At 37.2% G+C, this 12170-nt stretch overlaps 1 protein-coding gene across 1 annotated transcript in view; it reads left to right on the forward strand.

Moving 5' to 3' along the window:
* The window catches only part of NDRG3 (NDRG family member 3), a 52973-nt gene extending 43167 nt beyond the window's left edge, over positions 1–9806 (forward strand). The window contains exons 8-16 of the mRNA XM_063297259.1: positions 573–659; positions 1032–1088; positions 1429–1532; positions 2424–2489; positions 4247–4298; positions 5234–5281; positions 5798–5833; positions 6166–6217; positions 7623–9806. Coding sequence (XP_063153329.1) covers positions 573–659; positions 1032–1088; positions 1429–1532; positions 2424–2489; positions 4247–4298; positions 5234–5281; positions 5798–5833; positions 6166–6217; positions 7623–7801 — 681 coding nt within the window. The 3' untranslated portion in view covers positions 7802–9806. The remainder of the gene's footprint in view (positions 1–572; positions 660–1031; positions 1089–1428; positions 1533–2423; positions 2490–4246; positions 4299–5233; positions 5282–5797; positions 5834–6165; positions 6218–7622) is intronic.
* Positions 9807–12170: the final 2364 nt, after the last annotated feature.

The following is a 12170-nucleotide window of genomic DNA, read 5'->3' on the forward strand; positions in this document are numbered from 1 at the left end:
CATGGAACCCTGGTTGAGAAACCCTGCTCTAGGCTTTAGATGTCCATTTAGAATCCAAATTTAGGAGTGATGTATGCAATAGTGAACAGTACTTTTTGCCAATAGTGGCAAAAACAGACTCATTCTCTGGAGGAATGAATGCCATAAAATGTTGAGTAAAGTTGAGGCAATTAACTCAAGATTATTGTTATCATGCTGCTGTAAAGAAAAACACTGCATCATCGTCTCATAAAAAAGAGTGCATTTACTTTTGAAAGCCACTGTAAGCTTGCAAATTCCCTTGCATTCTAAGCTATGTTCCTTAACACCATGGCCTTTTGGTGGCTACCTTAAAATTATGTTTTAGTCATTCCTTTTCATTCATAGCTTATATATTTTTAGATTATGTTAGATTAGTTAGTACAACTCAAGATGGCATACATAATGCTTCCCACCTCTTATTTCCCCACAATATGTGTTTATTTCCTATGTTTATATATTTATTTCCTATATTTATATCCTGTCATAATTAAAAAAAACCAGCAGAGATAGCCAGAAAAGTAAAATTTTAATATTTTTCGTTCTGTTTTTAGCTGAATCATCCAGACTTGGTAGAAGGCTTAGTGCTAATTAATATTGATCCATGTGCAAAAGGTTGGATAGATTGGGCAGCATCCAAGGTAGGATGGAATTGTCTGTTTTATAACCAGGGTGATAATATTGATGTGCATAACTAGAAATTAAAAAAAAACACTGAATAAGTGTTTGTTTTGGCCTACCTTTTACCTTTTTTCCTTTCCTAAACCCAAAGATGAAAGAATACCAGAGTTATTGGTTTGGCATACTGAAATATATTTTGATATCTTTTATGTAGCAGTACTGTAGAGCTTCTCAACCATTGGGTCAACCAGTGCATGATTTAGAGAGAACATCTGCATGTACTTCTAATACTGGAATTACACACGGATGAAACAAGTATGAACAAGCACGATGTGTAAATATAGAACTGAGCAGTGCCAATATGCAATTTTGTTTCGGGTTTATTTTTCCAGTTTTCTGGTTGGACAACTAACCTTGTGGATATTGTTCTGGCTCACCATTTTGGTCATGTAAGTTAATTACAAAATTTAATATTGACAATGCCAATGAATATAATGAACCTTAAATATAATAATAAACTGTTCTTGTTCCTAGCTGCAGGAGTTGTTTATAAGAATGCTTATGCTTTCATAATTTTAAATTTTATTCCTTAGCTAGGTGTGACAGCAAGTCTATGATAGGTAGTAAATATAATCGGATCTCAGGACTTCTGGTGTATGTTTTTTACCTGCTTGTAGTCTGCAGTGTATGTTGTCTTCTTGGTTTTTACGGGGTCCCTGAAGCATGCCTGCTTTTTTTTTAATAGTATGTTTAACAAGACAGTTAATTATAATATTTGTCATTTACCAGGAAGAACTGCAGGCTAATCTGGAGCTGATTCAGACATACAGACTTCATATTGCACAAGACATAAATCAGGAAAACCTTCAGCTCTTTGTCACCTCCTATAACAGGTATGTGTCTATTTTGAGTCAACACTGAAAACTGTTTTATTTTTTTACTCCAGTTTTGAAAGTGTAAATAATGCTTTAAGCAGCAGATAAGACACATTCAAAGTGTTCGAAGTGTACCACAATATTTAGCTTTAATTTCAACTGTAGAGAGCCTGCAAAATAGTTCAGGGAAAAGATCTTATCAAATTCTTTTTCTTGTCTTAGTTTCCAGTTTTATTACCATTACATTCAGTGATGTTGTAGATCTTTTCACCACAACAAAATCTCTTCCAATTATTTCTTCATATTTTTCTACTTGTTTATGAAAACAGGAAGCACATGAGTATCCCTTTACAAACGGGATATTTAGAAGGGGCCCCTCTGTCAAGCCAGACATACGAGCTCCAAATCAGGTGTAATGTGAAAGATCCATGATCTGTTCTCTCAATAGCTTCTCCTCTTTTCAAAAGTGTGTGTGTATTTATATTTGAAATGTTTGATTCTTTAACATATGTGGTCCCAGTAATTTTTAAGAACTAGCTTAAAAAAATAGAAACTATTGGGACATCTGATCCTACATATTCCACATTACATATTATTTAACAAGGGTAATAAGCATAGATCACTCCATATTGTAAAAATCCTTTGAACCTTGATGGCAGTAAGTATGGGACTAGAACCATTTAACCACCAGTACTGACAGATCTAATACAGAGATTGGATGTTTTAGTCCCATACTTTTTGTCATCAAGGTTCAACACTTCAATAGTTTTATATTCTTGCCCATCATAGTAGTCACAATCTAATGATACAAGATTTCTGTTGCAGCCCAAACTGTTATAAATTATTTATGAAGCTTCTATACCACTTCAATCACAATAGACTCTAAGCAGTTCTGTCTTTGCCTTCAAGTCGTAGAGATCTGGATATTGAAAGACCAATTTTGGGTATGAATGAAGAAGCAGTAAAAACACTCAAGTAAGTTGCTCTTGGCTGACTTTGAACCATATTGCTTGAGACTGGGTGGATTTTTTTTGCCTATATTTCTTTCTGTTGGAAAAGCTTGCCTCCCTTCCCTCACCTTTTCCAATGTTTTTGATAGACTGCTTTAGTAGCAAGCCAAATAACTTTTGAGTTATTTATTTTTATTATCTATCAAATTTATATGGCTGCCCATCTCACAAGAAGTGACTCTAGGCAGCTTACAACAATCAAATAAAACAACAAATATAAAAAGCAATCGTTATAAAATATAAAACAATCATTCAGAATTATTAAAAATTAAAATATACAAACCACAAGGTACAGAGAGAGTGCATCCAGTTTTTCTTTCCTATTTGTATTCCATCAGAACAATTGCTTTTATATATAATTATATTACATATGGACATGGGGGTGCCTTACAGACACATACAAAACATATGTATATTTAAAAACTGTTTTTGCAGGATGAGTCTTTAGCTTTCATAAGCTTTCAGCTGAATGGTATATTGCAGAGCTGGTTCCTGCCCTGCAGCAATATCTGCGTGAGTCCAACATGCTGAGTGTGTTTCCCCAGTGTGGCAGAGACTCCTGTAGGCGGAGAGCCGATTAGCAAGTAACAGAAAGCAGACATTGGACTTTCCAAGATGTAGAGAACCTAATGAAGTTGATTATTCATTGTCCCTTGAGCATTCAGAAAAGGGGGTTGAAAACAAAGACTCTTTGGAGCCTCAGCCGTCTAGACTAAGAACTCAGAGTAATGCTCAAAATACAGTATCTAACCAAGGAAGTAGATGGATCTAGCAGCAGCTGTTTGAGGCTTGTTCTTCTCTCACACCAACAGTCTCAATAAGCTTTCCAACAAGCAGCTCCTTACTTGAGTAGGGCCCCTTCCTTCCCTCTGAGTAAGGCTGTCCAGCATGAGGAACCCTCCCTTTTCTCTGGCTGGGCAATGAACTGAGTCCCAGCCAGGCAGTATAGAAGGGGGAGGAGTTTGTTTATACATGCCTGATGAGGTAATCCAGCAGGTGTTTTCTCTGTAGGCCTCTCTTTGTTGTACTCTGGCATCTTCACTTTCTTCTCCAACCCCCACAGCTGCCTTTCATTCAGAGCAGCCTTTATCTTTAGCAGGTACTGAATCAGCAGGCACTCATGCTGTGGTTCTATGGCTTACTTATAGGGAGGCTGTTTCCCTTTACCACACCCAGTGCTGCTGCCCCTCAAACTATCTGTATAGATACATCTTCACCACTAGAACTGATGCTCTGATCTATGGTGAAGAATTTGAGGGCTTTATACTCAGTGTGCATTAGTTTATGTATTGTAAACAACTGCTGAGCAAGACTGGAAGACTTGCTTCATAAGGCTCTGTCGCCATTGAAATGAATGAGGCATGAGCATGTTGTGATGCCCAATATGTTCTGGTTTACTGTTGCAGTATTAAAACATGTGATCCTGATGTTAGAATGATCACATTTATAAATGATTTTAAAAAGCAGGATTTTGACAACAGAAGATGCTGTCAGCTAAGCAAGTACATCCATAAGGAAAATCACAGAGTGGCAAATGATGAAAGCATCATGCCATCGCAACACATGCTTCACACATTTTGTACATAATCATGTTGCACACACATAGGAAAAGGATGGAACTTACACTGTGATAGCACATAGTTACTTTCAGCATTTTGACAAAAGCTTTGGAACCTGCAGACACCTCAGCTGATGATTGTATAAACTGTGGCTTTTATACAGGTGCCCTGTCTTGTTAGTAGTTGGAGACAGCTCTCCTGCAGTTGAGGCTGTGGTAAGTAAGGCTAGTCATTTCCTCAACTCTATCTTGCTTGTTATTTTATTGAGACTTTTTCAAATTTTCCTTTGCTGGAGGAAGTAGAATTTTCTAAATGTGAAATTTGCTTCATTTGAAGCACATGGATGAATTCTCTGCATTCTTAATAATGTACAATTGCTGTTTGATGTAGGCAGTCTTCTGTATTTTAAGATATAAAATGCAAGCAAAGGTTCCAAAGTGCGGAATTTCAGCAGTCATTAATGTAGGTATCTAAAGAAGTTTGAATGTTCCCTGTAAAAATGGAATATTTGTATTCAGAACCACATAGCACTTCGTGATTTGACGAACTATATTGCATGATTTCCTGTTTTCCTCTTAGTTGGTTTAGTCTGCAGGTTGTACATAGGCAAAGCAGACACCGAGAGCATCTCTGAAGGAGTTGGCTATATGAACTGGATTTATCACTTCCTAAAGGTTTAGGGATTCTTTCTCTCATTTGCATTTGGCTCTTCATGTTGCTCTGGGCAGACTACATGGGACTTTCCCTTTTTTTTTTTCTTGATAACAACCTTGTAAAAAAATCAGATTGTGAAATAAGACATGCACACTGAATTTTTTTGACTGAGTGGGGATTGAACACAGATCTGAGTCCAACATGCTATTCACCACTGTGGCTGTTGATGTTGAAGCCTTCTTGAAAGCTGACCTACTGGTGATGCAAGCAGATTTGTTCTAGCAGTCAGATGCTGAAATGAAGCAGTTATTACAGGAAGGACAGGAATATTGTCTTTAAAATTAGTGACTGTAACCATAGTATTTTAGTTTTAAGTCTTTCATTTCTAATACATGTATTCTGTTGCAGCTGAGGCATTGGCTTCTTAGGGAGGACTTTGAATTATAGTCAGCTGTTGAGATACAAAAATATATATAAATTGTCTTGTGCTTCCTAGGTTGAATGCAATTCACGTCTGGATCCAATAAACACAACACTCCTAAAGGTAACCAAAAATTAAGGACACCTGTGATGAGAGGTGATCTGCTACAGTTCTGTGGGCCTTCTATAGAGATATTTAGGAATATATACCTGTTTACAGCCCTTCAGTATGAGGGATGAAAAACAGAAATAGCTGATCTAAATGTAAAAAGTTGGGAGTTGAACAATATGGCTACTTAGGGTACATTTTCAACTGACATGGCTCACAAATCTGTTTCTTCCACCTTAAAAGAACAAGTCCTGATGTGTTATTTACTCCATTGTATAAGGGTGGGTGTGTATGCATTTATGACGTGTTTCATATATCTCTAAGTTATCTTCAGTTGTCTCCCATTTTCACTACACCAGGGACTTGTATAGTCCTGAAAAAAGCTCTGTTTTAAAACTATGCGTGCTGGGAAATAGAGGTTTTGCCTTTGTAAAATGCCATGACAGAATCGTTTGATGGATTTATAGCCCAACTTTTTTTTTTAATTTGACCATCCTCTGAACTGATTTTAAATCAGTTTTTCTCTTGCAGATGGCAGATTGTGGGGGGTTGCCCCAGGTTGTCCAGGTAAACTCTTATTCTAAAGATTGTCAGACTTTGATGCGTCTAAAGGATATCCATCTAATCTTTTATTGCAGCTTTTAATTTTTATTGCAATTTTTTAAAAATACAGAAATAATTTGTAATATCTAACAGATTAATTAATTATGAACTACCAAAATGAACAACAAAAGGAAAAAATAGAAAATTAAGCAAACAGGAAAAATTCCTGAAAATAAACAAATTTATATAAATCACCCAAATATATCACACATTCGTTAAATCATGTAATAACAATGTCTCAAATTGTGCATAAAGATACTTACCTATAGTTCTTGATTATTATTTTTCTTTTCCAGCCTGGGAAACTAACTGAAGCTTTCAAATACTTTGTGCAAGGAATGGGTTACAGTAAGTGATAATATACTGCCTTTGCATTATTTTCCATTTATAACCTACTAAGTGACTTGGATCATTTATTTTTCAATCATGGATCCTGTTCTGCACTTTGGCCAACGTAAGTTCATACACATTGCTGTACTGGAAGATCGCTTTGTCTACCACACTAGGACATTTGTACAGGAGGATTAACCATCAGTCCTTGAATTACAGTTCTGCCTTTTAGTGATTTGTTCTCTGTTGAATAGATTTGGATCTTTCCAGTTTCCTAAATGACGTTTTGGAGAGAGGAAGATCCAACCTGTGCTTAAAATAAGACCATCATTACAGTTTTTGCTACCAATATCTTTATTGACAGAGGTGCTGCATAGGCTGTTCTTAAATTATCTATCTGTACAGTAATATGTATGAGCATTTTTCTGACATGGAAATTAATATCAGGTTCAGTAAAAGTCCCACAATTGAAACTACATTTGTAAGTTGCCGAAAATGTTCTTTATTGTTTTACTAACAACTCTTAGAGTTATAGAATTAAAGATATGGAAAAGGTTATGGTCAAGCAAGGCTTACATTGTCTCAAGCTTGTTATAACTACACTAACTTCGTTTCCCGTTCCCTCTCTTATCTCTGCTTCCAGTCCCTTACATGCAGCTCAGTCACCTGAACACTGAGTCAGGTATCTACAAGTATATGTCTGGCTTGGCTGAGTTCCATTTTTCTTATCCATTATGCCGCTTACAGCATGGCCTGGCGACCTTCAGCACTCTAGGCCATCCCATTGTATACTTTTTATGCTACAATTCTTTTTAGTGGCTTCATTTGCACTGATTTGACTGTTGCATGGTTTGCAGCTAGATGGTGGTCCAGGAATCAACTGTATGGTTTCTAGCTTTCTGAAAAAGCTTTATGGGCTATCCTTATGTATAGAGGAGAGAGGACATGGCTGTCTTGCATCCAATGTTTGCTAGTAGATTGTCTCAGGGCATTCCCTGATCGTAGGCTTATACATACACTTCACTTTCACATATGAGAGTGGAATGATATTTAGGATGAATGTTATTCCTGACTCTTCCTCAGCAGAATATGGTGGTGGGTGGAGGGTATTTGCAAGGAAACACTTACAAGCAGAAAAAGTACAAAGTGAAAATTAAGCTCAGTTGGGAGGGAGGAGTGAAAAGGAATTTTATTGGCAAGCAAGATCTGAAGATGAGAAAGGGCTTAAGCTGTTTTGCCCATACAAATGTTCCTGCATTTTATCACAGCAAGTATAGGTTAATGAGCTGTGAGCAAAGTGATGCCTTATTTGCTTTTCAGCAGCAGCTCTCCTTTTCTTTCTGCTTTGTGCCTCCTGCATTATAAGACCTGTGAGGCAGTTAACATTTGTTATTTCTGGCATTCATTGCCTCTCTCCTTACAGTGCCATCCGCAAGCATGACCAGGTTGATCCGTTCCCGGACCCAGTCATCTTCAAGTGTAGGTTCTGGAGAAAGCACTCAAGCACGGTCTCAGGCCCACAACCTGAGGGAGACAAACACTGGAATACCTGAAACTACTGAAGTCCATGGCAATCCTCAGACTATGGAAGTATCCTGCTAAGCAAGCATGTGAATCCAGACCATTCCTTTTCTTTCTTTCTGCACACTTCCAACAAGTGGCATTAACAGTTTTTTTCCCCCTCATTATACCTGCTAACTTTTCAGCTGTCTCTTTGGTGTTATATTTAGTTATGTTTGTACAGAAACTTTGGCTGCCTACAGATGTACCTAAAAATAGCTGCTGGGGGTGCAGGGTTATTTTCTGAGCTCTGCTTTTCTTTGCAGGTTCTAGATCAAAAGCTGGGTCTCTCTTCTTGCCTTTCCCCTGTCCCCCCAAGCAGGCTGCCCATTTCATTTTAATTCCTTCCACCTCTCCATCACACCTTCATATTTATCTGCTTGAAATATTTGGTGCTCTTTAAAAGATGTTCCCTGGTGTGATAGTGGTGGTTTTGATTTCTTGAAAATGGCTCTTTGGTTCAGCCAGTTTATTCTGTGTGCAGAGCCTTGATCTATAATGGGGAAGGAGAAATACTTTCATGGTGATGCAAGGGCTTGCTACTTAATGCTATATAAATCCAAATTTAGCTTTCTCTCAGTTAAATATGGAGAAAATGTATGTGTGTCATAAATGTGGTAAATGCGCTTCCACTGTGGGCTTGCCACTGAAATTGTATACATCTGTATGCATCCATTAACTGCTAACATGCATTGGTGCTAGGCAAGATGAAGGTGTCTTCATTTCCCCTGGCCTCCTGTGCTATCAAATCATCTGAGAACAGTGTGTCTCTCCTGTCTTTTTGAAATTCAGATGATCATTTTTGTGGTTTTTTGACTTAGAATTGCTTTTTAGTGTGCTTCTGCTAAAAGGTGTTAAGGCTCTTGACTGCAGTCCTAACAATCTTTGGAGTTATGATTAAAGAAAATGCCTTTGATTCAGAACTCCAAGAGTGGATCTTGAATTCTATTTTATTCAAATTCTTGAGGAGATCCCAACATAATGCATAAGTTGTACAAGAGTTATATCTTTCACAGCTGAGCAGGGGAAAGGAAGGTCTTTCCTGCTTGTTTATTCAGAAGCATCTCTCATTAGGACAATTAGATTACAGGAAGAATGAGGTATCTAACCAGCTTAATTCCCAACAAGGAGAACACACTATTCAACTGTGTGTAAAGGTTTTACACACTATAAAATAGCCAAAGTTGCATTATAGTGGATTTAGAAATAGAGCCAGATTATACACCAATGGTTCCTGAAGTTGAAAACAAATTCTGAAGTTGAAAAAAGATACTAAGCCAAGTGTCTTAATTTTCACAACTGTTCAGTTACAGTAACTTTCATAATAAATTATGCACCCTTAATAATTTCTAAAGGGAATTAAATGTACTGGTTCAGAAATATATCTGTAATTATTGAAATAAGATAAATTCTAATCTACTGAACAACTTAATTCTAAATTCCAGCTTTGAAGTTGTTGGGTAAGAAGACAATAGTATGCATGTTGACCCTAAAGTAAACCTCATTGAGTTTAATGGGTTTCATTCCCATCTAAGTGTGTATGGGGATTGCAGACTAATCTGGAATGAATACATATAAAATGGGGAACTATTCATTCTGTATTTGCCAGACTAGCTTAACACTGATTCAATATAATGCTGATTCTGTATCTGTGAAAGACTATGTAGTTCTGTATGTAGGTTTTCCCTCTACTCTTTTGGTTAAGACTAGTATTTTATTATTGACTATACTAACCCAAAAATTATTCTGTTCACTTAGTAGGAAAATAATACACACACACACACACACACAGACATACCTGTGTCCACACAGACATAAATATATATGATTTATATTCTGGTGGAAATAGATTAAAATTGACGATGATTAAGTGCACTAAGAATCATGCAGTTTTGCAATTTATGGAAATAATTTAAAAATCTGATTTGTTGGGATTTGCTGGGATTTCAGAATATAATTCTGAATAGAATATAGGATAGAATTAGCTCAGGATTTCTGAACCCATAGCTAGTTTTGTAGCCTTTCTCTCAAGCAGATGCATTACTAATGGGGGGGTGGGGATATCTAAACTGAAACATTTGTTCTGCTTGGGTCATTTAAGACTATTGTGTTTCATTTAAATAATGGTTAAGGGAATGCTTTGATGTACTTTACATTGTAAAAGCGTGCTATACTTATGGCCTGTATATATATATATGTGTGTGTGTGTGTGTGTATGTATCTGTGTGCTTTTGTGTGTGCGTACACACACACACATTCCATGGAATGATGGTAAATTTAATTCCATGCTCCTGGTAGATATGAGAAGTTTTTGCCATGAGAATTAGTAAGTTCCTAGACCATATTGTTTTCTTGAATTCAAAATAATTTTGTTTTTCTGCTTTTAGCTGGGAGACAGAAAATCTATGATCTCTTAGACAGCGAAATTGCTGCTATTGGGAAGAGAAATACAGCTGCATTTTTTGTGGAACTATGGCAGAATATCTACTTTTTACTGTTGCGCATTTGTTTGTAAGGCCAAGATGTCAGATTCAGTTCTGTTTCAGGTAGAAGAAGGGACTGGAAGATTTTGCCAGGAGGAAAATTCAAACCAGTTAAATAAAGTATAATCAATTTTCATTGTTAAGCTGGTTGTCTGTGTGCTTTTTTTTTTCTTGTTCTTTTTCCTTTTGGCTTGTCTTTTAAAGTGCACATTAACAGAGCATAGGACAATCTTGATTTATGATCAGCTGAATTCCAGAATGAACAAATTAGTTCCCCTGAGCTTAAAGGCAGCACAAAAATGGAGAAGCTTTCTTCCTTTTATCTCACAGTAGGAAATTGACAGCTAGTCTCTTGACAGTTGGGGTGGGGGGACATACCCAGTGGAGCTGGCTTTCATCAAACCCAAATGTGAAGGTCCTCTTGAGTGCCCTCAAATATGCCTACCCTTATCTTTAACAGATATATATTTTTGATATGAATTGGCTTTCTGTTAGGTTCAGGGTAAGCCCATATCCATGTGGTCATCCATTTAGTTATGCACTGTGCTTCCAAATAGTGATGCTGAAGTAGGAAAAGGCTGAAGCAAGAGAAATGGATGGGGAATAGAAACAATAGCGGAGTAAGGGTTACAGGACAGATGGACATTGCTATCTGGATTCACATACATTCAGTTAAAAGCATTGTATGTGTATGGAGAACAGCTGGCTTTGTATCCAATTTAAGCCCATTTGTTTTAGACCCAGCCCAGTACATGGGCAGAAGGATGCTTTCATTGGTTGAACTTAAGGAGAATAGGATGTGACATATATGAAGGTATGCAAACACACTGTTGTTTTGAGCAACAGCTATTAGAAAACTAGGGGCATGCAGATGTGTTGGAGTTCCCACTAGTCACAACCCTCAAAGCCAGCAGCAAAAAATTATGACACCTGTAATCAGAACATCTAGGCAGTAATGGGTCTCCTACCCCTGAACTATTGCTACAATGGCAAGAGAAATTTTGTGAAACGTTGAGAATGATCAGTAATCCTGCAGTCATATGAATAAACTATGTGAAGCTTTAGATTTAGTAGCTGGTGGAATGGCTTTTAGCAGTAATGATACCAGACATTTCCTGCGCCTATTGATAAATCCCAAATTAGAGATATTTTGGTCCATTCTGTTTTATACAACTGTATCAACTCATTGATAATTTTGGATTGTCTTCCTGGTACTGCTCACTTCACATCATGCAACAGTATTTCAGTTGGCTTAATTTGGGCTTCCGTTCCAAAGTGAGAAATGTCTTCTTTAGCAATTCCATTGTAAATATGTGTGTTTAGGACTGTTATTGTGCTGCATGACCCATGTTTGTTTACGTTTCAGTTCATGGAGAGATACCCTGAGATTCTCCTCTGGAATTGCTGATACAATCCAGAATCATTTCAAGGATTGTGAGCCATCTACTTCGTGAGATTGCAAAATAGCCCCAAACCATGATTTTCTGACCATTGTGCTCCATAGTGGGGATGCAGTTATTTTATTTGAATGCAGTGTTTGGATTTCTTCAAATATAATGTTTCTCATTAATACCAAAAAAATCTACTTTCAGTTAATCTGTCCAAAGAACATTATCCCAATAGCCTGCTGGATTATCCAGGTGGTTTTTGGCAAAATTGAGATAGGCAGCAGCATGCTTCCTGGAGAGCAGTGGTTTCTTCCTTGGTATCTTCCTATGCACACTGTTTTTCAATGTTTTTCTTATGATGCACTGATGAGCACTAATACCAGACAATGCAAGAATGGTCTGCAAATATTTTGCTATTACTCAAGGGCCAGAGGATTGTAAACCTTGCCCTTTAGGTCATTTTTGTTGGATGACCATTCCTGGGAGGAAGCAACAATGGTGTTTGTACACTATCTTACCATGGATTGATGGAGGTCAATG

Source organism: Candoia aspera, chromosome 3 (assembly GCF_035149785.1).
Source record: "Candoia aspera isolate rCanAsp1 chromosome 3, rCanAsp1.hap2, whole genome shotgun sequence".
Taxonomy (NCBI): Eukaryota; Metazoa; Chordata; class Lepidosauria; order Squamata; family Boidae; genus Candoia; species Candoia aspera.